Genomic DNA, 23,163 nt, shown 5'->3' with positions numbered 1-23,163 from the left:
CAAATCTATTGCTATTCTTTGTTTTAGAATTTAGCCTTTACTTTTGAAACTCAAATTACTAGTCATTCAAGATTTCTTAACCCTCTGGTTCCAGGGCCTTCCATTTAGCTTTTTCTTCTCTTGCACTAGGCTCATAGGGTACTTTCCCCTAAACTAGGCATACTGTGTGCTAGTGCTCCACTCTATGTCTCATTGAGTCTCCTGAGAGTTTATTAAGTTCTCGAGTGGAAGCAGTGACTGATCTTATTTTCTTGAGCTCCATAATCACTGCCGGTGATGACTACTGCCACGAAATTAAAAGATGCTTGCTGTTGAAAGGAAAGCTATGACAAACCTAGACAGCATATTAAAAAGCAGACACATCACTTTGCTGACAAAGGTCCATATATTCAAAGTGATAGTTTTTCCAGTGGTCATGTACGGAGGTGAGAGTTGAACTATAAAGAAAACTGAGTGCCGAAGAATTGATGTTTTTGAGTTGTGGTGCTGGAGAAGACTCTTGAGAGTTCCTTGACTGCAAGAATATCAAACCAATCAATCCTAAAGGAAATCAACCTTGAAAGTTCACTGGAAGGACTGCTGCTGAAGCTCCAATACTTTGGCCACCTGATGCGAAGGGCCAACTCATTAGAGAAGACCCTGATGCTAGGAAAGGTTGAAAGCAAAAGGAGGAGGGGGTAACAGAGGATGAGATGGTTAGATAGCATTACTGACTCAGTGGACATGAATTTGAGCAAACTCCTGGAGACAGTAGAGAACAGAGGAGCCTGGTGTGCTACAGTCCATGGGGTTGCAAAGAGTCAGACACAACTTAGCGACTTAGTGACTGAACAACAACAGAGTATTTAGTTGATATTCAATATGTAAATGGTAATTAACTGATTTTCCAGAGAGTCATATGTAGCTCATTCTACAGCTAGCAGCTCTATTCCCCTAGTTTACCATCATCTCTGTATTGCCCTGCAAAATTGTGGACTCCTCATGACTTTCCAGCCCAAAGCAACTGACGCCATTGGTAATCCCCTTGGCAAAACCCTACTACTCACCCCTTCAGTCCTCCTTAGAAAACACCACACTTTCCCTTGAATCTCAATTATTAACAGCAAGCACTAAGACAGGAAATTTCATTCGCTGAGTTTGAGTAATCTCATGAATTATATATTTTTTTCTATGTTTTCCCCCTAATACATTCTACCTCTGGTTAATCTGTAACAAGCCTAATCAGTACAAACTCTGGAAAAGCTGAGGTCATAATTTCTGAATCTGGTTTGAATTTGGGATTTGCTCCCTCAAGTCAAAACTAATATTGTCAATGTACTAGAAGTGTGTTTTCCACTTTCTGACCTAAAACTAATAGTTTTTATGCACACAGTTTAGGATCTGGCTCAACTCATTATTAAAACAGAAAGGAAATTTCCAACCCTTTCCCTGGCCTTTCTCCTATCTTACCACTGCTTCCCTCCCACCCTAGCGTGCACGCATGCACACACACACATACACACCCCACTGGAGATGGGAAAGATGGAGTCCTTGCTTGAATTCCCCTTAGATTGTATCATTGTTTTGAAATGATTGGTTCTTATCCAGAAGCAGGCAGGGACAGAGTAAAAGAGTTACTGTTTTAGCTCAGCCATATAAAGTAGTACAGATCCGAGGCTTTAATCTTTCTGTAAGACTGCTCTGGGATATGTTCTTCTTTCTAATGAATAAGCAGATTCACGTTAACAAATATTTACCAAATGCTTATTTTGTTCCCAGTACTGTATTGTTCATTATGTTATTTCATTTAACTTAACTCTTACCCTTTAAGGTAGCATTGATGTTTTCATTTTCATAAATGAGAAAGCAATATTTAAATTTACGTTAAATTTAAATATTTAATATTTTAAATATTTAAACATATTAGGTGGGATAGATCCAAGATGATTAGAACCAGAAGACTGATGATGGTGACTCCCACTTACCTCCCTACAAATCAATTAGAAAAACATTCATGGGCTGATCCTGCACTCTTCGAACCATTACTATGAAACTCCTCACTACCCGCTCCAGGTGGGGACACAGTTTTGAGGGCATTAGCCTGCTGTGGCCACCTTTGCCTGGCAAAGCAATAACGTTATTCTTTTCTACTTCACCCCCACCCCTCAAATATTAGGTGGCTCGTGCTGAGGAGTAGAACCAGAGTTTTGGATTCCAGGTCTACTGTTCTTCACATTTCAACATGTTTCTTCTTGTCTGATTTTTAACTTTGTGCTAATAAAATTCTATGTGCTAGAACTGTAACTCTCTGTACAAGGTGGTTACTCTTAAGTAACCTACAGAGGACAGACATCTGCATGTTACTTAACAGTATGTACCATTCTGATGAAACCCCACCCTAGAGATGGCATTGGCTCCTGAGTAAATACTTATCTAGTAAATACTCAAGTAATACTTTATAAAGGTTTACCCAAATTTCTCACAGAAATTTGGAGCTTAAGACATCTCCAAGAGTGGGTCCAAGTGTTGTGCATCAAGGGAAGGAATAGAAAGCCGGATGATACTGTGAGATGCTGGTTGGGTATTCCTTTATGCCATAGATAATGGGTCTAAGTCATATTACTGAAATTTGTCATAAGCAGTATTGAAAGTTGCATAAAAATGGGGGGGGGAATCTCTGCCTAGATTTTTTTTCTATTTTTTAAGATGTTTGGTTAGCAAATAATGATTTATCTTTCCTATAAAAACAGCTAGTATTTTTCCTTTTAGCATTTACCATGCGTCAGTTATCATTGTAAATGTTTATGTATTATTTAATCTTCACAACAATTCTATGAGGTAAATTTTACATACACAGATGCTGAGGCTCTGAGAGGAGAAGTAATTTGTCCATGGTCACACAGCTGGTAAGTTGTAGGGTCAGAATTTGAAGTCACACAGTGTGACTCCAGAGCCTACATGTTTAATCACACTTACTGTTTCCAGATAAATTTCAGGATGTCAAGTTAAATCTGAATTTCAGATAAACAAACCCCAAGTATTGCATGGAACATATTTACACTAAAAATACATTTGTTGTTTATCTGAAATTCAAATTTAACTGGACATCTTGTATTTTTATTTGCTAAACCTAGCAACCCTAACCACACTCTTCTGCCTTCTTAAAAAGGCATACATATGTCTGTATCTACACAGGTTGCTTAATTTGTGGTTTACATATGCTTGAGTTTTGTTACAGAATAGGAAATGATGTTAACTCATCCACAAAACTAGAACAGGCCTCTTGGATTCCTCTTCCCTCCATTTATTGAAGGCTGGGTTGGTCTGGGGCCAGTCTTTCCTCTGATAGGGTGGTTAAGTGCAAGCTTTTCTCTATTGATAAGAGAAGTCTCTACCTACAGTTGGCACATTCTGGCCTCCTGCCTACATCAAACTTTCTCTTCAGGGGCCAGAAGTGTCCTGCCTGGTGCTCCCTCTTACTTGCTTGCTGCAGGGCTCACCAACTTGCTTGCTGCAGAAATCTTCGATTCTTTGTTGGAGTTTTAGAGCTGCACAGTTGAGTAGCTGCTTCCTCCCAGATGACGATGTTCACGGAAAGAAATGGAAAGGATGAGCTGGCTTATCAGAAAGGGACACTGCACATCAAATCTGTTGTGTAAAACAATAAATAGGCAATATACACACCACCAAACACTCATGTTTGTCTGGGTGTCCACAGATGGATGAATAAAGAAAATCTGGTTTATGTATATAAAATGGAATATTATTCAGCTATAAAAAGAAAGAAATCTTGCCATTTGGACAATGTGGATGGATCTAGAGGGCATTATGCTATGCGAAATATGTGAGAGAAAGACAAATACTGTATGATCTCTCTTATACTTGGAATCTAGAAAAAAAACAAAAAAACAAACTCATAGATACAGAGAATAGATTGGCAATTGCCAGAGGTGGGAGAAATGGGTGAAGAGGGTCAAAAGGTTAAAGAAAATTAGATGTTGTCTGACTAGCATACAGCTCATCCCTCGTGTGATTCACTACACAAGTTGGACAACATCTGCGCTTGTCTGTGCCCTACTCAACTAGACAGGTTTACTGACCACTCGCTTATATGTCAGAGCAGTATAAAGTAGCCGCAAAATATTCTAAATTTCTCTCTAAATACTCTCATTTTCTGTATTTATCTAAAGGTCAGCTGGTGCTATAGTCTGAATATTTATATTACCCCAAAATTCTTATGTTGAAATACTAATTCCCAAGTAACATGCCCAAGGTCACACAGTTGGTAAGTGGTAGGGTCAGAATTTGAAGTCACACAGTGTGACTCCAGAGCCTACATGTTTAATCACACTTAGGGCTTCCAGATAAAATACAGGATGCCAAATTAAATCTGAATTTCAGATAAACAAACCCCAAGAATTGCATGGAACTTTACATTAAAAATATATTTGAGGTGGGCACTTGGGAGGTACTTAGATTGTGAGGGTAGAGCCCTTGTGAATGGAATTAGTGCCCTTATGAAAGGGACTTCCCTGGTGGTCTAAGCAATTGAGAGTCTGCCTGCCACTGCAAGAGACATGGGTTCTATCCCTGGCACCGGAAGACTGTACATGCCATGGAGCAACTAAGCTCGCACCATCACAACTACTAAAGCCTGCAAGCCCTAGAGCCCATGTGCTGTAACAAGAGAAGCCACTGCAATGAGAAGCCTGTGCGCTGCAACTAGAGAGCAGCCCACTCACCACAACTATAGAAAGCCTGAACAGCAATGAAGACCCTGTGCAGCCAAAAAAAAAAGACATGCCAGAGAGATCCGCTGCCCCTCCCACCAGTTGAGGATACAGCAAGAAGGTGCTGATAAGAACCAGAAAGAAGGCCTTAACCAGAACACGAGCATGCTGGCATCGTGATCTCAGTTTCAGTATCTAAAACTGTGAGAAATACATCTCTGTTGTTTATAAGCTATCCAGTCTGTGATATTTTGCTACAGCAGCCCCAGTGAACTACAACTGGTATTAAGCAATTCTGTGGACCAGCACCAGTCTCTGGGCCACACTTTTGACAGCACTAATAGAGATCAACTTAGCACAGAACTAAAATATACAAATATGCTTGTATTCTCTCTCCCTCCCTCACCCACTGCCCCCCCCACTCTCTCTCCACAACACCACACACACACAAACACACACATCTGTGTACACACACACAGAATACACACATCTCTAAAATATTTACTGAGAAACTACTATATGCCGGGTACTTTTCTGGGTTCTGGAAATACGGCAATGAACAAAACAGATCAAGTGCCTGTCCTCAGGAAACTTCATTCTAATTCAACCAATGTTCTGACACCCAGAGATCTGAGTTCCAGCTCAATATCCCACCAGTTAATATCTCTGTGTGCGTGTGGATGCTAAGTTGCTTCAGTCATGTCTGATTTTTTGAGACCCCATGGACTGTAGTCCACCAGGCTTCTCTGTCTATGGGATTCCCCAGACAAGAACACTGGAGTGGGTTGCCATGCCCTTTTCCAGGGGATCTTCCCAACCCAGGTATCGAACCTGCATCTCTTATATCTCCTGCACTGGCAGGCAGGTTCTTTACCACTAGCACCATCTGCAAAGCCCTAATAGCTTTGTACTTCTCTACAATTCCTGTAATCACCCTGAACATCTTTCCCTAATTCAAAATGAGACTGATACCTACCTTAATGACATTGTTGGTAGGATTAAATTAGGTACTGTGGAATCATTTTGAAAACTGTAAAATGATATACCAATGTCAGGTCAGAGTTTTACCCTGTTTCCTCCTTGAAGGTAGGTACCATATTTTCTTCTTTCTTTGTATACCTAGTAAGAAGCCTAAGTGCTTAGCAAGTAGCAAGCACTTGGTTAAGGCTTATTGAATAAACAGATATAAGGTCCTACCCATGTGAATTATGTTTTTTTTGTGTGTGTGTAAAATGTAGCACCTGCTGTTCAAATCCTTAAAAACACTGCACCAACAGGAAAAGTATATTTGGTACTGTGGAACACAGCAAATGTAATTCTATTCTCAGGTTTCAGGTTTCTAAGAGATAAAGGTCTAAAAATACATTTTCTAAACACTTACTAGATGGAAACCTCTTTTTATTGATTTGTATCACCATCTGAATGCTTCTTATAGGCCTTTTCCATAAATTGACCCTCTGAGTAGCTAAGCTGATCCTGCGAGTTCCAAGCATGCCCATGCTCTCTAGGATTACGAGTTAGAAGTGACTTGTAAAACTACCCTGTAAAAGGTGGGAAGCACTTGGAAGAAACTCTCAGCAAATAGTAACATGAAAAGAAATATAGTCTGTTTCTTTTCAAAAGTTGGAATCTTATATTAGAAAATCTCCCGGTTTTGTTTTTGGTTTTAATTTTAAGATCAGTTTACCAAGCTCAATGATGAAAGCTATCAGAAGATTTTCCTAAAAATTACTTTTTCTTGGAAAAAAAGAAAGGAAAATCACCACCTTCTCACCATAGCCACTGAACCTGTGGCAGTCAGAACTCTTGAGGACGAGGGTAGTCCATCAGTCAGTCAAGTCAGTGTCAGGGTCAGCAGGAATGTAGTCTAGATCCTCCTCATCCTCCTCCAGGTCCTGGAACAAAGAATCATCCACCTCCATGTTGTTTCTAACATCCTCCAAGAAGAGGGTATCAAGATGTGTCAGGACTATTAACTATTTTGAATGGCTATTTCCCATTTCATTAACTTTTTCCTTCTTGTTCTTCTTTCCTTCATTTCTTTTTAATTTCCAAGAGTTCTTGGCCTTCCAGCTTAAGAAATTCTCAATTGTAACATCAGTGCTTTTTGGCTCCTTCTGCTTCTTTTTCTCTGTGTTTCTTCCAGGATATAAAGACATTCTCTTTTAGGGCTAGTGATACTATTCTTAGAGTTACAGGAACATGAATGCTCAATTCACAGGCTAATTGAGGAGTACCTCATATATATCAGGTACAAGACTGACACTGAAAGGGGCAATGCTAAAGAATGCAGGGATCTGTAAGAAGGAATATTTTGTAACAGCAATACAATGAATACATAAAATAAATGACAAGGCAACTTATAAGTGCCACAGGTGAGGTTAAAAATAGAAATTGCGGGGAATTCCCTAGCGGTCCAGTGGTTAGGACTTGGTGTTTTCACTGCCGGGGCCCAGGTTTGATCCCTGGTCAGGGAAGTAAGCTGTGCAGTGCAGCAAACAAACAAATATCAACAACAACAAAAACCAGAAACTGTATTTAAGAGGAGAGGAAAAATCAGAAAAGTTTCCAGGTACAAACTGCTACATAAGACAGGCCTTCAAGAATTTCGACAGATTTGGGGTCTGGAAGAAGAAATGAGAGGCACTGTTCCAGGTAGAGACAATTTACACAAATGAGTTAGCTGCTTTGTAAAAAGTAGGAAATACAGCAAGCAGTTCAGTCTTGCTTGAGAACCAACGCTCTATTATGTAAAGGGGCAGTGCAGGGTGAGGCTGGAAAAGGGGGATGGAGACATTCAACTGGACAAACGTCAGATTAAGCAGTTTTACCTACTTTGACAGGAAACTACTGATAATATTTAAAATAGGGTGGAGCTGTGATCTTGCCACTGCTTTATGGAGATGGTTCCAGCAAGAATACCAAATGGATTGAAGGGAAAGCACTAAGGAGAAGACCAAATAGGAAAAACTACAGCACAAGTCTAGACGAGAGGTAATCAGTAGCTGACCGAGGGCAGTGCCAATGGGGACACAGAGGCAGGGGCGGATGGAAAAGACACTGGATAGGAAAGGTCTATACCTGTCTGTCCAATACGGTACCCCCCAGCCCCATGTGGCTATCTAAATTGAATTTACATACACTAAAGTTATAAACTTTGTTACTGGCGTGCTGTAGTCCATGGGGTCACAAGGAGTCGGATATGACTGAGCGACTAAACAACAACAAAGTTACAAAACCCAGTTCCTCAGTCAATGCTCGATAGCCACGTGTGACTACTGTATTAGATATGCAGATAAAGAACATTAAAGGTGGCTAAGGTCTGGTGGATGAGTGACTGAGAAAGATAATGCCAGGAGCAGGAAAGCAAGTAAGGAGGAAAGATGTTTCTATTCAGTCGCTCAGTCGTGTCCGACTCTTTGCAACCCCATGAATTGCAGCACGCCAGGCCTCCCCGTCCATCACCAACTCCCGGAGTTTACCCAAACCCATGTCCATCGAGTCGGTGATGCCATCCAGCCATCTCATCCTCTGTCATCCCCTTCTCCTCCTGCCCCCAATCCTTCCCAGCATCAAGTCTTTTCCAATGAGTCAACTCTTCGCATGAGTTGGCCAAAGTATTGGAGTTTCAGCTTCAACATCAGTCCTTCCAATGAACACCCAGGACTGATCTCCTTTAGGATGGATTGATTGGATCTCCTTGCAGTCCAAGGGACTCTCAAGAGTTTCAGTTCAGTTCAGTCACTCAGTCATGTCTGACTCTTTGCGACCCCATGAATAACTCACAAAGATGTTTAGTTTCTGTCAAACATCAGGCAGGACAAAGTACTTACACAAATGCTCCAGTGAGTAAAGCGGGGCACGAGGGACTCTCCCAAGGCTCGTAAAGCCATACAATACCCTTCCCTCAACCTCCCCCAGGTCAGTGGATCACAAAGACTGACAAGACAGGAGCCAGAGAGCCTGGTGTCCCCTCAACTCCAAGGTGCCTGCCTGGACCCTCATTTCTAACAGGCACCTCACTTACCCTTTCCCGTGCTTGATTCATGGAAAGTCCCCTTGCTTCCACTTACTTGATAGCTTCCTCTTGAACTATTCTTTCCTACAGGGACCACCAAACCCTTGACCCTACTGCTTTTTTACTTGCCTTCTGGGAACCCGCTCCAGTATTCATTTTTGCCTGGGAGATCCCATGGACAGAGGAGCCTGGTGGGCTACAGATCATGGTATCAGAAAGAGTCAGACATAACTTAGCGACCAACAGCAAAACAGCTGTTCCCTCCCAGCTTAGATTCTAAGGTCTATCACTATAACCACTCCCTGACTTATACTTCTCCCCTTTTCATGACTTCCATCAGCAAAACCCAACCTTGGCCAAATCTACCTCTCCTTCAACCCCGAAAGCTATGGAATGTGGCTGGAGAAAAACCATACAACCTTGCTGAGTGGTCTCATTTAAATATAGGACCACCAACTCAAGAAGACCCTCAGCCTTGTCCATACTACACTTCCACTCTTTGAGGGAATTCTTTCTCACTTCTTCCATCTTTCTCACAGCTTCCATCTCATATACCCAACATCCCCAACCCACTCACAGCTTTCCATTGCTAAGAATAAAAGAAAGCTCAACAGCCCTCATTTACCTCATCAAACCCACTGAGGCAACCTGCACAAAGAATATTTGGTACAAACTGGGAAAAGAGGCACACAGACTGTGTATGTGTGCGTGTGTATGTTACGGAGGATTTTCTAAAAGGTACTGCCTCTGCAGTTGGAGCAACTAGAAAAGGTGCCCCTTCTTCCAGGTTGATTTGGCCTCAAAACTTGGTTAGAAAAACAGAAGGTGGATTTCAGCTCCCACATGCTTCCTGCACAGACATGGTCTAAATAGGCCATCACCAAATTTACTACCTGACCTAACTGTGTTTGTGCCCATAGACTTTGCCTTCTCTCCTAAAATACTGTCCTTGCTCCTATCCACGGTCAACTCCTCCACTTCTATGCTAGGTCCCATTGCTTCTCACCCACTGAAGGACAAGCTTTCCCTAGCTGCCTGCCCCCTCTTATCTTCTGCACTATCACCTTTACCTCTCTAAAGGATAATTTCAGCATACCAACATAAGGAAACAACTCCTATCTTTAAAATATCTCCCCTAAATCCCAAGTGAACTAAAGAGCCTCTTGATGAAGGTGAAAGAAGAGAGTGAAAAAACTGGCTTAAAACTCAACATTCAAAAAACAAAGATCACAGCATCCAGTCCCACCACTTCATGGCAAATAAATGGGGAAACAATGGAAACAGTGACAGATTTTATTTTCTTGGGCTCCAAAATCACTGCAGATGGTGACCGCAACCATGAAATCGAAAGACGCTTGCTCCTTTGAAGAATGGTTATGACAAAGTTAGACAGCATATTAAAAAGCAGAGACGTTACTTTGCTGACAAAGGTCCATCTAGTCAAAGCTATGGTTTTTCTAGTAGTCTTTTGGGGGCTTCCCTATAGCTCAGACAGTGAAGAATCTGCCTACAATGGAGGAGACCTGGGTTCGATCCCTGGGTCAGGAAGATCCCCTGAAGAAGGGAATGGCAACCCACTCCAGTACTCTTGCCTGGAGAATCTCATGGACAGAGGAGCCTGGCAGGCTATAGTCCATGGGGTCGCAAAGAGTCGGACACTACTGAATGACTAACAGTACTATTACTACTATGTACAGATGTGAGAATTGGATCATAAAGAAGGCTGAGTGCCAAAGAATTGATGCTTTTGAACTGTGGTGTTGGATAGGACTCTTGAGAGGCCCTTGGACTGCAAAGAGATCCAACCAGTCAATCCTAAAGGAGATCAGCCCCGAATATTCATTGGGAGGACTGATGCTGAAGCTGAAGTTCCAGTACTTTGACCACCTGATGCAAAGAACTGACTCATTGGAAAAGATTCTGACGCTGGGAAAGATAGAAGGCAGGAGAAAGGGAGGACAGAGGATGAGATGATTGGATGGCATCACTGACTCAATGAACATGAGTTCCAGCAAGCTTCAGGAGATGGTGAAAGACAGGGAAGCCTGGCACACTGCAGTCCATTGGGTCGCAAAGAGTTGGATACGACTGAGCAACTGAACAACAATCCCAAGTACTCCTCTCTCTCAGTGGATCCTGAGGGCAAAGGTCCTTAAGAGCTGTTTAGACTTGCTATAAACACTTCTCTTCCTCACTTCCCATCTCTTGTTAACACACCCTAATCAGAGTTTCTCCTCCATGACTTCACTGAAACTGCCTTCCTCAAGGACATCAGCATCCTTCATCAGGTCAAATGCAGTGTTCAAACCCTCAGCTTCACCTTATTTATTTCAACAGTATTTGATAAGGCTGATCACTCCCACCTTCCTGAAACAATTCTCTTATCTTTCAACACTCCACCCTCTCCTGGTGTGGCTCCTATCTGGTAGTTTCTTCTTGTCTTCTACAGAATTTCCAAAGGTTGGAGTTCACCTTCGTCCTCTCCACTAGGTACTCTACCTCCTAAGTGATTTTATGTAAGACCTAAGGCTTAAAAAGCATCTATGTGCCGATGATTCCCAAATTCATATCCTCAGACTCATATATCCATCCAATTGTTTACTCAACATCTCCACTTGGATGTAGAACAAGCACTTTATGTAAAGTACGAAACAGAATTCCTACTTACCCCATTCCAAATTTTCTTCTCTTTAAATCTACTCCAGCTCACTAAATAATACCACCACTAACTTACCCTTTAGGTCCTGAACTTAAGAATCATCCATGAGCTTTTTGTTCCTTCACACATTCTCTGCCAAATCCATTCCAATTCAAAGTGTATCTGAATACATTTTGATACACACCTTCTCACTCCTCTGCTGCCATCCTAGTCCAATCGACCACAAAGAGCTTCCTCACTGGTCTCCTTGAAGACATCTGTGCTTCCCTGTTGTGTATTTTACACATATTAGCAAGAGTAACTCTTTTAAATGTGAACTAGATGCGGTCATTCCTCTGCTCACCCTCCCATGGCTTTCTGTTGCTCTTAATAACAGCCCATAAGTCTCCATAGGATCTGACCTCCCCCATCACCTCTCTCAACCTACTACTCCTCTGTGGCTAGCTGATTACACTCAGCCATACTAGCTTTTTTTGTTGGTCCTGCAACATGCCGGGCTATCCCTACCTCTGCGTGTACAGCTGATGTTCTTTCAGCTTGTAAAGACTCCCACCCCTTCCCCCTCCCCTCCCGAGGTATTTGCTAGGCTTATTCCTTCATGTCATACGTGTATGTGCTTATAGGGCTCCTCTGAGGGGCAATACCTGGCCATCTATGAAGTCATCCCATTCCTGGTTTTATTTTTCTTCACTTCACTTATCACTTTCCGAAATTTTTATTTGTTTGTTGTCTCTTCTCTCCCATTAGAATGCAAGCTCCACGAAGGCCTTTACTTTCATTATTCTCTGCGCCTAGGACAGTGCCTGGCACCTACTAGATGCTCAATTAGTACTTGTCAAACGGTTGTATTCCCTCCAAAATTCTCCTCCTGAATCTTCGAACCGTTTCTCATTTCATTTACGGTCCCTCCCAGCCCACGCTAAAAGCCGAAGCTCCCCACTCCTCCCCCGCGGCGATCTTAGCTCTTCCACCTCCTTCCTGCGCGGCCCCTTTAAGCGGACTCCGGAAAGCCGCGGGGAAGGCGGGGCCGAAACCTTGCCGACGCCGACTCGAAGGGGCGGGGCGGAACTAGGGGGGCGGGGCCTGCGTGCTGCGTGCGTGCGCGTTCTGGAGGCTCCGCCGCCGCTGCTCTCGAGGCCGCTACCGCCGCCGTCGCCGCGTAGAGCCGGAGCAGGAGCCACGGCCGAGAGGAGGGAGGAGGAGGAGGAGGAGGAGGTGGAGGAGGTGCCGGACCGGGGGGGTGAGTGAGGGGCGGGGAGCCGGAGCCGGCCCCAGAGGGAGCGAGGGGCTCGGGTCGGACGAGTCCGGGCCGAGGCGGCTCCTGTCGCCGGTCAGTCCCCTGGCTCCCCCTTCCTCCTCCGTGTTTCCTCGGTGTCCGGGGCGGCGGCCCGGGGGCCTGGCCGGCGGGAGGGGCCAGGACTCGGGGAGGCCCGGCCGCCGCCGCCGGGGCCAGAGCCAACCACGCCCGCGGACCGAGCCGGTCGACTGTGGCTGGGCCTGCGGGAGAGGGACGGGAGGGGCCCGGGCCGGGTGTGGGAGAGAAAGAGGACATTGTGTCCCCCACCCTCCAACTCCCCGAGGTGTCATGGCACAAACCCATTTCCCTCGCCATCTCCCCGGACATAGTGCCCTCGCCCCTTGCTGCTTGAGAGAGGTACTAGATTGGACATCGCTGCATTTTTCTTCTTACTTGTACCCTGACTAGGGTCAGCTCTTCTTTCAAACCCAGTTCATCCTTTGGGGGGCACGCGAAGAAGGGAGTTGGAGGGTTGGGTGAATTTTCTGACCTTCCTTGACTACTGAAGAAGTGTGGATAGACGGGAGCGGTGTCCTTTCTGTGTTCACTTGTCAGGGTTCGGGATCTCCCATTTCTTCATTGCCCTAGTGCACAGAGCTGACATCTCTATACCCCACTCCACCTCTCAGCCTCTTTCCCGCCCTCTGTCCCCCACGTCTTCCATAGCATGCCATGTGTTCGATTCGCCTTTTCGGCGTTGCCTTTCTTGGGTCTCTGCTTTTTCCCTGAATTTTGTTAGGGAAGAGGTCACTTGTCTTCCTTTAGGCTGGGGCTGGTAGGAGTGTCTTTCTGCCCCCTTGTTCAGGAAGTTAAGGACGGTGTCCTCAGCTGAATTGTGTAATTTACTGCTATGGGGAAAAGATGAGGGGAAGACATCAACTCACAGGGCTAAGAAGCAGAGTTTAGGGAACCTTTTGACCTCTTGGAAAAAGAACTGGCATTCACGAGTCATTCCGTTTTGGGAGAGAAGACCGTTCTGTCACTGCTTTGAAGGAAGTAGGGTATAAAAAGAAAGGGAATAACAGGGCAGGAGGTTAATGGGTCACAGCCGTACAGGTGGCCACAGTTTTCTGTTTCCTGGGTTTGAGGTGATTCTTTTTGTTTTTATCACTGTAAGAGTAAAGTATCAGCTCTTAGTTTTAACGTGGAGCTCCTACCTTCAAAAACATGCTGAAGGGCAGTCTCAGAAAGGATGCTGCTGGAAACAGGATTTGGAAACTTTATTTTGGTTTCCTGTCACAGTGTGTGGGGGTGGGCACACGTGTGTGTAGTTTTTCTTTTCTTTTGATGTAACTGATATCTGTGGATATTTTGACATAATAAGCACTAAATCAGGCCCTGAGCTCCTTTCTGTCTTTATTATGATTCCTATACCACTTTCTGTTTGAAATTATATTTGTGTTCCCTGGATTTCTTTTTAGTCTGGTGTTTCAGTGAATCTTGTTTCCTACTTATTTTGAATTATGTACTACTACAAAATATGGTTAAGTGTAAGGTGCTCAAAATCACACCATGGCTGGCACATGGTAGGCACTTGGTATTTCTTGAATGAAATGAGTTATTGCAAAGATGTGTCTTGGTTTTATATATTTTCTATCCTTTAAGAGGTAGCTCAAATTAGATTTCACTTCACTTCCAACATACAAAATAGTAATTATTAACCTTTTCTGGGCCACTGACTGACACCTTTGAGAATATAATGAAATGCACATATAGACTCTCTTCTCAGGAAAGAAGTAATAGACATCTAGGCACAGAATTTTACATCTTCAGGGACTCGCTGAAGCCAACCATGGGTGCTTGTTTTAAATGTAAACTCTGAGTATATTCAGTTCTATATTAAAACTGTTCAGAAGCCTTTCTTCACCTTCTGTGTGACCTCAAGCATGAGTGTCTACCCTCACAGACTAAACTTTGGGTCTTTGGGAACAAGACTTTAAGACTGATTGTTATTAACAGTTTTATGGGAAAAGTTCTCATAATAATTCTAAACAAATGGCTTTGAGGGATATAAGATTGTCATAGTCACTACTGACAGCTTAAAATCATAATCACAACTGACTTACATTTTTTGTTGTTCAAACTCCTTAGCAATATGATCAGCACTTGAAAATGTTCACAGATCATTTTTCCTATTCTCTTGCAAGTTTGTTTATATGTATGGTTTTTTGTGTAGTTAATAATTATTGTATCAGTATTCAGTATCTGTTTAACAAGTGCTTTTTAAACGTCTGTTATGTGAATAAAACAAAGTCCTTGCTATCATGGAGTTTATATACTAATCGGAGAGATGGGCCATAACCATATAAATACAGAATAAGTCAGATGGTAAGAGATATGCAGAAGAGTAAAGTAGGGTTAGAGGATAGAGAGAGTGCCAAGGAAGGGTAGTCAGGGAAGACATGATTCTGGAGTAGAGAGACCTGAAGAAAGTGAGGAATTTATGCTCTCTAGGGGAAGAAGATAACAAGGAGAGACCACTCAGTGTACTTGGCCTTTTGGAGAGGGCCAGTAGGCAGGAGGGAAAATGAGAGAGCTTGAGATTAGAGAAGTGTCCGAGGCCACTGTAAAGCCTGTAGGCAATGGTCAGAACTTTGAATTTTACTTTGAATGAAATGGGAAACCACTGGAGGGTTTGGGGTAGAAGAGAGAACAGTTCTGACTTAAGTCTATGGGACTGTTCTGGCTCCTGTGTGGAAATCAACTTGGGGAAGGCAGCAGGGAGTGGAAGCAGGAAGACCAATTAGGAGGTTAATGTTCATTTTAACCCTTTTTGCATGGTTGCAATATAGTCTGTCTACCTGCTCTTGGGCGTATAGATAGTTTCCTTTTCCCCTTATTGAAAATAACAATGAAACGAACACTTTTGTGTATGCAACATTTTCTTTCTTTTTGAATATTTCCTTGGAATTGATTTCCAGAAGGACTACTGAATCCAAGTATATAAATATACTTGTCTTCTTGGTGTAGCTATTAATTCCTTCAGAGAGTAGTTAGTACTAAAGTGACAGCCACAGTTGTTGATCTGAAGTTTCATGCAATGTCACTTGAGTGAATATTATTTAATACTTAAACAACTTGAATTATAAAAAGAGACTTTTTAGATCATTAGGTGGAATTTTCCAGTAGCTAGCTCACATGAGTTCATAACGTTTGTTCAACTCTCTCTTTAACACTTTAGTAACAGGGTGCTAATTGTTGGGGATAACAGTTGGATTAGACAGGGTCTCTGCCCTCAGGAAGTTTTATATTATGTCATAATTTGTGATCTCATAGTTAAATAACTTAAAATCTTGCCAGTGTTTACTGTTACTCAACAACTTTGTTAGTGTATGGTTGGTGATCTTTTATAAAGAATAGATAGCCCAGTCAAGCACCTGATTTTTCATATTGATAATTCTTTTTTCTTATAGAAGGACTTTTCAGTGGTATCAACAATTAGTTTAATTTCTGTTTTGTATGTCTTTAGAATCTTAAATCTCTGATAGCCTCATGTTTTGTTCTTTGCAGTAAATTATGCAACTAGCACTTAGTTGAGGACTCTCATAGTTGAATTTTTAAATTGTTGTAGTTCTTTATAAGTTATTCAAAACACAGAGACTATTGTTTCTGTTAAGTCAACATTGCCTCTTTGAAATTTTATTTAGATTATGAGGAAAGATGATATCAGTCTGTTTTAATAGAATTATACCATTGTGATGGCATCGCTCAGCATTTCTAATTCAGAAGTCTAAAAGGCTTGATTTGACATGAGCAGAGACTCCAGCATCTATAAAGTGACTGGGCTGAGTTAATGGAGTTTACCTGCAAGCACCAAGCACTGTGTCTCACACATGCTAGGGACCCAGCAAATGTCCATTGAACCTCATATAACCTCTAAGCTCCCAGTTCTAAACTTCTCATTTTAGAAGGTCAATAAAAATATCTTGTATAAAGCATTTATATCTTAATGTTGTGGTGAGTTTAAAATTGTGAACATAAACTTACTTCCTCCTAATGTTCCTTTCTAATTGAACTCATCAATTTTAAAAAGAGTTATGGCATATTGCCAAGTATTTTCTGCTCATTCTGATGTCGTATACTGCTATATGACTTTATGCCAAATTCATATCTTATGGAAATGATTACTGTTTAAAATAAAGATACTTAAGCTTTCTTATGTTACTGAGACAGATGAAGGGTCCATTTTTTTCCCTTTTGTGTGTGTCTGAAATTTGGAAGTTACAAATGGTAGTTTTATGTGCTTTTCACTTTCATATACAGAGAAAGTATTGTCCATTTTACACGTTGAATTTTTGTAATAGTGGTTATGAGTATGCAATGAAGATTCACACATGCTGTCTCCAATCCCGTTTGCATTCGGTTTTGAGATGATTGATTAAGAGAGCAGTTTGTTTCAAAGTTAAAAGATCCAGATTAGTATTGAACCTGTAAACTTACTTATCACAATGTTCTGATCAGTTAAGCAGTTCAGCAGAGAACTGTGCCGTGCTCTCATTTCCACTTGAAAATAGGCCTTTTAGAGGTAAAAGGTGCAAAGGAAATTGTGTATGATGGTTAAGGTGGAGTTGAGATAGTGTACTTTTGTTAAGTGGTCTAAAAACCATCCTTTTATTATAATTTTCATAAGTACATGATACACACGTAGAGGATTAAATATATTCTGTGAAATTATTTTCAATTATTAGACTAATGGCTTTTTTTAAAGTTCTAATGACTTATTTAGGCTGTATAAATTTAGATAAATCTGGAAAAGAAAATTTCTTTGCATATCCAGTTTTTCCAGGGATAGAGATAGTTTCCTGTATCCACCCTATTTATTTAGTTCACATTGATAGAGAGTGGTTCAAAGTGTGGAATGGTAAAATAAACCAAATTTAGGATTAAATGCATAATTCTATGTTTGGTTTCAGAATATATTTAAGTTAGGCTATATCTCATAAGGATAGGAATGTACTAAACTACACATAACTGATAAAAGACACTGCTGGATTAATGAAAACTTGAGATGACTTACTTTGAATTCACAAGTACATATGTATGCCTGTAACATGCATGGTTGTTTGCAGTGCTATGTTATACTCACTCATAACTTGGCTTAAGATAGAACTGTAGCTTAGTTATCAGTGACGAAAGTATAAAGTTGAAGAGACACAAAGAATTGGGTACAACTGTTTCTTTGGACAAAGCCCAGATGCCACTTATATAAGATTCTAAGTTAGTAGTAGTAGGAATTCTTATTGCAGACTGAACATTTCAGATCTGTCAAATATGTGATCCCTAGAGTAAATTCATTCACTATTTTTCATGATATTTTTAAATTCATAGGATCATTCTGTTCTAGACAAGTGTTGTATAGAGTATTAAGCAAGCAACCATAACTTAATTATTTTAGCAGCTGACATTTAACGCTAATCTTTGGGTTTTATGTAGTTTTCAGTGTTTATCTCAAATCATTGATGTCTTTTAAACTACCTTTTAAATTTCATTGTGTAGTTGTGAAAATATTGCATAATTTCATTAATAGATTTCAGATTCAGTCATTGAACAGATGTTTGAGTGACCCAGTATTAGGCTGTTTGATGGAAACTGAGATGTGGGGCTGTAGTTTCTACTCTAAGGAATTTATAGTCTAGTAATTTATTTTGTTTGCCAGAACCTGACATATGTTTTATAAATAAATGTTGTATTTTCATGATTGAGTAAAAATAGAACGATACTCATTTTCTAAGTAAAATCTTTGTGATATTTTAATTCTCTTTCAGTTGCTAACAACTATTTCTGTGGTCTTATTTCCTAACAGCTTTTTAGTATTCGAGCAAACCAGTCTCCCATTGGTTAAAGTATATAGTAAAATAAGAATTGCTTGTTCAACTGCCTATTTTACTTCCATTGGTCTTTTTTTTCCAAATTGCTTTTCTGCATATATGCTACATTGTAGGTAAGTTTTTTCCTGGTTCAGCTAACAGTTTTAATTCTAATGTTTAATGTGAGAAGTTTTGGAGATTTTTTTTTTGGAAGGACAGCTTAATATTTTTTCTACAGTGATTAAAATCATCCTGTGCCACTGAAGTTAACTATCCACTAAAAGATAGTAGTCAAATGCATCAGTGTGCGTTTTTAGTGATGTTGTTGGTAGTTTGCCAGCTTTATTTTCAAGCTCCTCCCAGATATAACTGTGATGTGCTTATAAGGCAACAACAGTATATTTAGTTAATTTGTGAAACAAGAATAGTTTTTCTGGTTTTTCCATTTTGCATGTTTTGAGTTAGGTTTAATTGGACATTTATTATCCTTAATAGGCATACAGTAAAACAGTTCGTTTAACTGTGGTGCTTTCTGTTGGAGTATTGGCTGACTTTTAGATAGCCTTGTGCGATTTCATGAGTACTACTGAGTTTTGGATGACATTCTTTACACAATCTAAAAGTACAAGTGAGCCTAATAAAAGCTGGAAAGAAAACAAGTTTGACGCTTTCTTTGCGGTAGGAAGTGTAGTTTCTAGTCCAAGCAATATGCCCTTGTTTGTTTCAGGGCCATATTCAGGAGTTATAGCTGCTTAAACCTTTTTTTCTTTTTTAAGCTAATTCATGTTCATTGTGGTGGCAAATTTTGAAAAGAGTGTAAATGTAAAGAAGAAATTGAAGATTACCCATAAACCTATAGCCCAGAGATAATTTGTACAAACATTTCGATTTAAGTTTTATAGTTCTTCTCCTTTCTTACTTCTTTTCAATTAAAAAAAAAAACCTGAAATTATACTTCTATAAATGTGGTTTTGGTCGTGCTTTTATCTCTGAACAGGTTATTGTTCTCCTAATGTGGGACTCTTAGGTTGATCTTTATAATACTACTATTTTAAATAACACTGGGACAGACATTTTTGTACATTTATCTTTGATTGCATCTCTGGGTTTTTTTTTTTTTCCTTTAGGATAGATTCCCAGAAGTGGGATAACTGGATCAAAGGGTGGTTACCCTGTGTATGAATGTGTGTCTCACTGCACCTTCAATGGCATTGAGTAGGTCAGTTTTTACAGTCTTTGCCAATTTGATAGATACCAATTACAATTCTTGGGTAGTGATCACAAAATCCTCATATTATTAATAATCTGTAAAACCATCAAAGTGTATGATTATTAATTTGCAGTCATCTTTGAAAAAGTTGCTTGGAATGAATTTCTTTGAAAATATTTTAGTAAAAGTAATCTTTGTGACAAAAAAGATGTTCCTTGACATTACAATTTCAGTATTGTTCTTCTCGTGAAAAGAAATAGTATTTAATCTTCTCCCTTTACTAAAATAACAAAAACGAGAAGGCTTATTTTATAGTGTGTAGTAAGTAGAAATATGTAAAACTAAATTATTTCAGATAGAGGAGAGGGATAGTCACATGATTCAGACTTAAAAAAAAACCCTCAAACTACACAACTTAGTGTTTAGAACAATAGCTGTAGAGTTAAGCAGCCTGTGTTGAAATCCTTGCTTCGCCACTTACTCAGTGTATGATTTGAGGCAACTTACTGAGTATACAGTTTGAGGATATCTACTAAATATATAGTTTTATGTTTTTGAGCTTTGGGTTTCTCATCTGTGAAAGGAGAATAAATAAAAATACCTACTTTATAGGATTGTTGAGAGGTTTAGAAATACTGTTTAAGATTGCTGAGCACATAGTAGGCATTTAATAAAAGCTGGCAGTTGTTGGGTTTGAAAATTTGGGGGCAGTTTTGCTGGGTGGGGCAGAACATATCTTTTGTATGTCCTTATTTACATAAATAAATGCAGAGATGCAAAGGGGCCTTGAGCAGTGGCAGCTGAGAGGGAGTGGTAGACATTCTTTGTGTGGTAGGAATGGCATGAGCCAAGATAGAAAGTTCAGGGCAAGTTAGAGGACAGAAGATTGATTTGACAGAAGCTTAGGCTTGTATAATTAGAAAATAATGGCAGTAAGGGCATAAAGATTGATAGGGACTAGAGTTTGGAAGTCATTGAGTGCTAGGTTGAGAAGTATAGGCTTTATGCAGAGCACAGGAAGTTTTGATATGAGGAATAAGATCCGATCAGAGCATTCATCTTTGGAAAATGAATCTAGATGCAGAGTACAGAATGAATTGAGGAAGAAAGAGACTGAAGACAGGGAGGCTGGTTTAAACACATAAGAGCATTTAATCTCCTTTTACTAAAATAAACATGAGAGGTAAGCCAAAATCTGAGAGTTTAACAGAAAGCAAGAGGAAAGGTTTGGGGGGGCGTTGCTGGGAATCAGCCATTGTGAAGCTCTCTAGATCTTCAGTTTGGAGATATACCCAGTTTGGAGATGAAATTCAAAAGAAAGAGTCTGAGTCTAATGAATAGGCTACATAGAGTTAGGTGTGTAACCTCTGAGAGAAAATAGGACTCTTTGGTTGTACACTTTGTTTGTTGCTGCGTTTTTTAAAAAAATTGAACGGTAAAAGATTCCTGTTCTTCATCAGTAAAAAGCATAAGTTTATGCTATTTCTTTGACAAATATATAGTCTCCTACAGAAATTTACTTACTAGCATTTTGAGTTCTTGGCTAACAGAGAATCCTCACTTCTAGACATATTTCTGGAGGTATTATCTTAAAATAGGGCTTCCATGGTGGCTCAGATGGTAAAGAGTCTGCCTGCAGTGTGGGAGACCTGGGTTCGATCCCTGGGTTGGGAAGATCCTCTGGAGAAGGAAATGGCAACCCACTCCAGTATTCTTGCCTGGAAAATTCCATGGACAGAGGAGCCTAGCAGGTTACATAGTCTGTGGGTTGCAAAGAGTACGACACAACTGAGCAACTTCACTTTCTTTCTACCTTAAAATACTTAACTGTAAGGTAAAATTCTATATGTAGTTTTCCAGCTTTCATGAATGTGACTGGACTTTAGAAATATCGGTTTTGTGAGCAGAAGTGATGAAAAGTGAAGTATAGCTTCTTATTAAGCAGCTTATAATGTTGAAGACAGTGAAATATGGAACAGCAAAAAATAGGAAATTAAGTATATTATCTTTAGAAAAATTAACACTTTCAGTACTTCTTAATTACTTAATTAAAAAAAAAGAAAGTTAGCAAATGCTGTTCTTAATCATTCTGGTACCTGCTTCTAGCTCTCTGCTCGTTGTGCTTTCCACTTGGTTGAATACTATGTAAGCAAGTTAGCCTAAAGATTGATATTAATATTTCTTTTTGACTGATAAGTAAACTCACATGAGCTGTGAATTATCTGCTTGCTGTCTCCTTTTATATTACCAGTTGGGAAAAGAAGCAACCTCCAATTTTAAAAAAGTAAATACAGGTTTGTGTTATATTCAGGGTGTTTGCATTTTTTAAACCATTGAGTTTTATACTTCTTCTTAATGTTTCTTTTAGTTTCCAAATATTTTCTAAACTCAGAAATAAAGTCATTATTATTTTTATTCACGTCTCTCCACTTTACAAGTATCCTTGAAAATATTTTTAAATTAATAAGCAAATGTAGCATATAGTATTGAGGATTATATGTTTGTTTGTTTGGTTTTCCACAAGGACTTGTTTTTCTTATATAAGCCCAGATCTGGTGAACTGTGTGATTATTTCTTTTACTAGAGACCTCAGATAGTCAAAGCAGGGATTTAATGTCTCAAGCTATAAGATTCCAGTTGACTCTGTTTTGAATTGATTTGAAGATATTCATGTTTGTCAACTGAAATCAGAACTACGGTGACTTTCCTTGAACTGATCAGTCTTTTCCTTCCTTCCTTCTTTTCTGTCATAGCTGAGAACAGGATATTCCCTGATTTGGGCCATGCTGGCACTGTCACTGTGATGTCAGCTATGGCTTCCCAATCTGTACTTCTTACATTCTTAGAAGGCTTCTTGCTTCTTGGCAGGAAAAATGTTATCAAATTGAGTGGCTAGCAGCTCATGGTATATTATTATAAGAAAAGTCAGTTTTAAATGTCAGACTGCAATAAAGCTAAAGTTAAGAAAAGAAAATTTACTCAGTTTTTACATGAGGTGACCTATGAGGTGTGTGAAACATGAATAGATTTTCATATTTTTCTATCCCAAAGGATTGTCATAAAAGAAAATAAAGCCCACTGGTTGAATAGATTATTGTGTACATTTCTTACTCTGTTTTTAATCAAAAGAACATTATTTCTTATTTCTTTTGAATCAACAATTTTAAATGTTAAATAAGTTCTTAACAAAGAAATCATAGACCTTCCCCAGAGTAATCTTAAACAGTTTGGCTGGTTAGCCAGCAAATATTTATCGAGTGATTATTGGTTACCTGGTACTATTTTAGGAACTGGAGATAGGGCAATGAGTAGACTGCTCTTGTGGAATTCTTTATTCTTTGGGGTTTGGTGGTTTTGGAGAGAAACAGTAAATAAATAAATAAGTGAACAGATAATTTAAGAGGTCACAGATGCTATGAAAAAGCTATAACAAGAAGAAATGATAGTGATGGAAGGGTTTAGA

At 40.0% G+C, this 23,163-nt stretch overlaps 2 protein-coding genes across 12 annotated transcripts in view; one reads left to right on the top strand and one right to left on the bottom strand.

Annotated features, from left to right (window-relative positions):
- LOC145506992 (uncharacterized) overlaps nucleotides 1-13,252 on the bottom strand; it is a 40,396-nt gene extending 27,144 nt beyond the window's left edge. For 3 of the 8 annotated variants that reach the window (XM_081492718.1, XM_081492713.1, XM_081492711.1), the window contains exons 1-2: nucleotides 12,031-13,252; nucleotides 11,571-11,653 (exon numbers count right to left, since the gene is read on the bottom strand). In XM_081492718.1, the coding sequence (XP_081348844.1) occupies nucleotides 12,378-13,010 (633 nt within the window). In that variant the 5' untranslated portion in view covers nucleotides 13,011-13,252 and the 3' untranslated portion in view covers nucleotides 11,571-11,653; nucleotides 12,031-12,377. Of the gene's footprint in view, nucleotides 1-3,262; nucleotides 3,628-6,475; nucleotides 6,605-11,570; nucleotides 11,654-12,030 lie in introns of those variants that run through there. The other 5 variants (XM_081492716.1, XM_081492717.1, XM_081492712.1 and 2 more) reach the window with 5 other exon arrangements.
- Nucleotides 12,511-23,163, top strand: part of RAP1A (RAP1A, member of RAS oncogene family) — a 79,181-nt gene continuing 68,528 nt past the window's right edge. For 2 of the 4 annotated variants that reach the window (XM_081492720.1, XM_081492721.1), the window contains exon 1: nucleotides 12,511-12,626. The gene's annotated coding sequence lies outside the window, so the exon portion shown is untranslated. Of the gene's footprint in view, nucleotides 13,041-23,163 lie in introns of all 4 variants that reach the window. The other 2 variants (XM_081492722.1, XM_081492723.1) reach the window with 2 other exon arrangements.

Source organism: Giraffa tippelskirchi, chromosome 5, assembly GCF_054371585.1.
Source record: "Giraffa tippelskirchi isolate mGirTip1 chromosome 5, T2T-mGirTip1v1.2.pri, whole genome shotgun sequence".
Lineage (NCBI taxonomy): Eukaryota > Metazoa > Chordata > Mammalia > Artiodactyla > Giraffidae > Giraffa > Giraffa tippelskirchi.
Note: the sequence above shows the minus strand (reverse complement) of the source record. Positions and strands in the feature narration are given on the sequence as shown.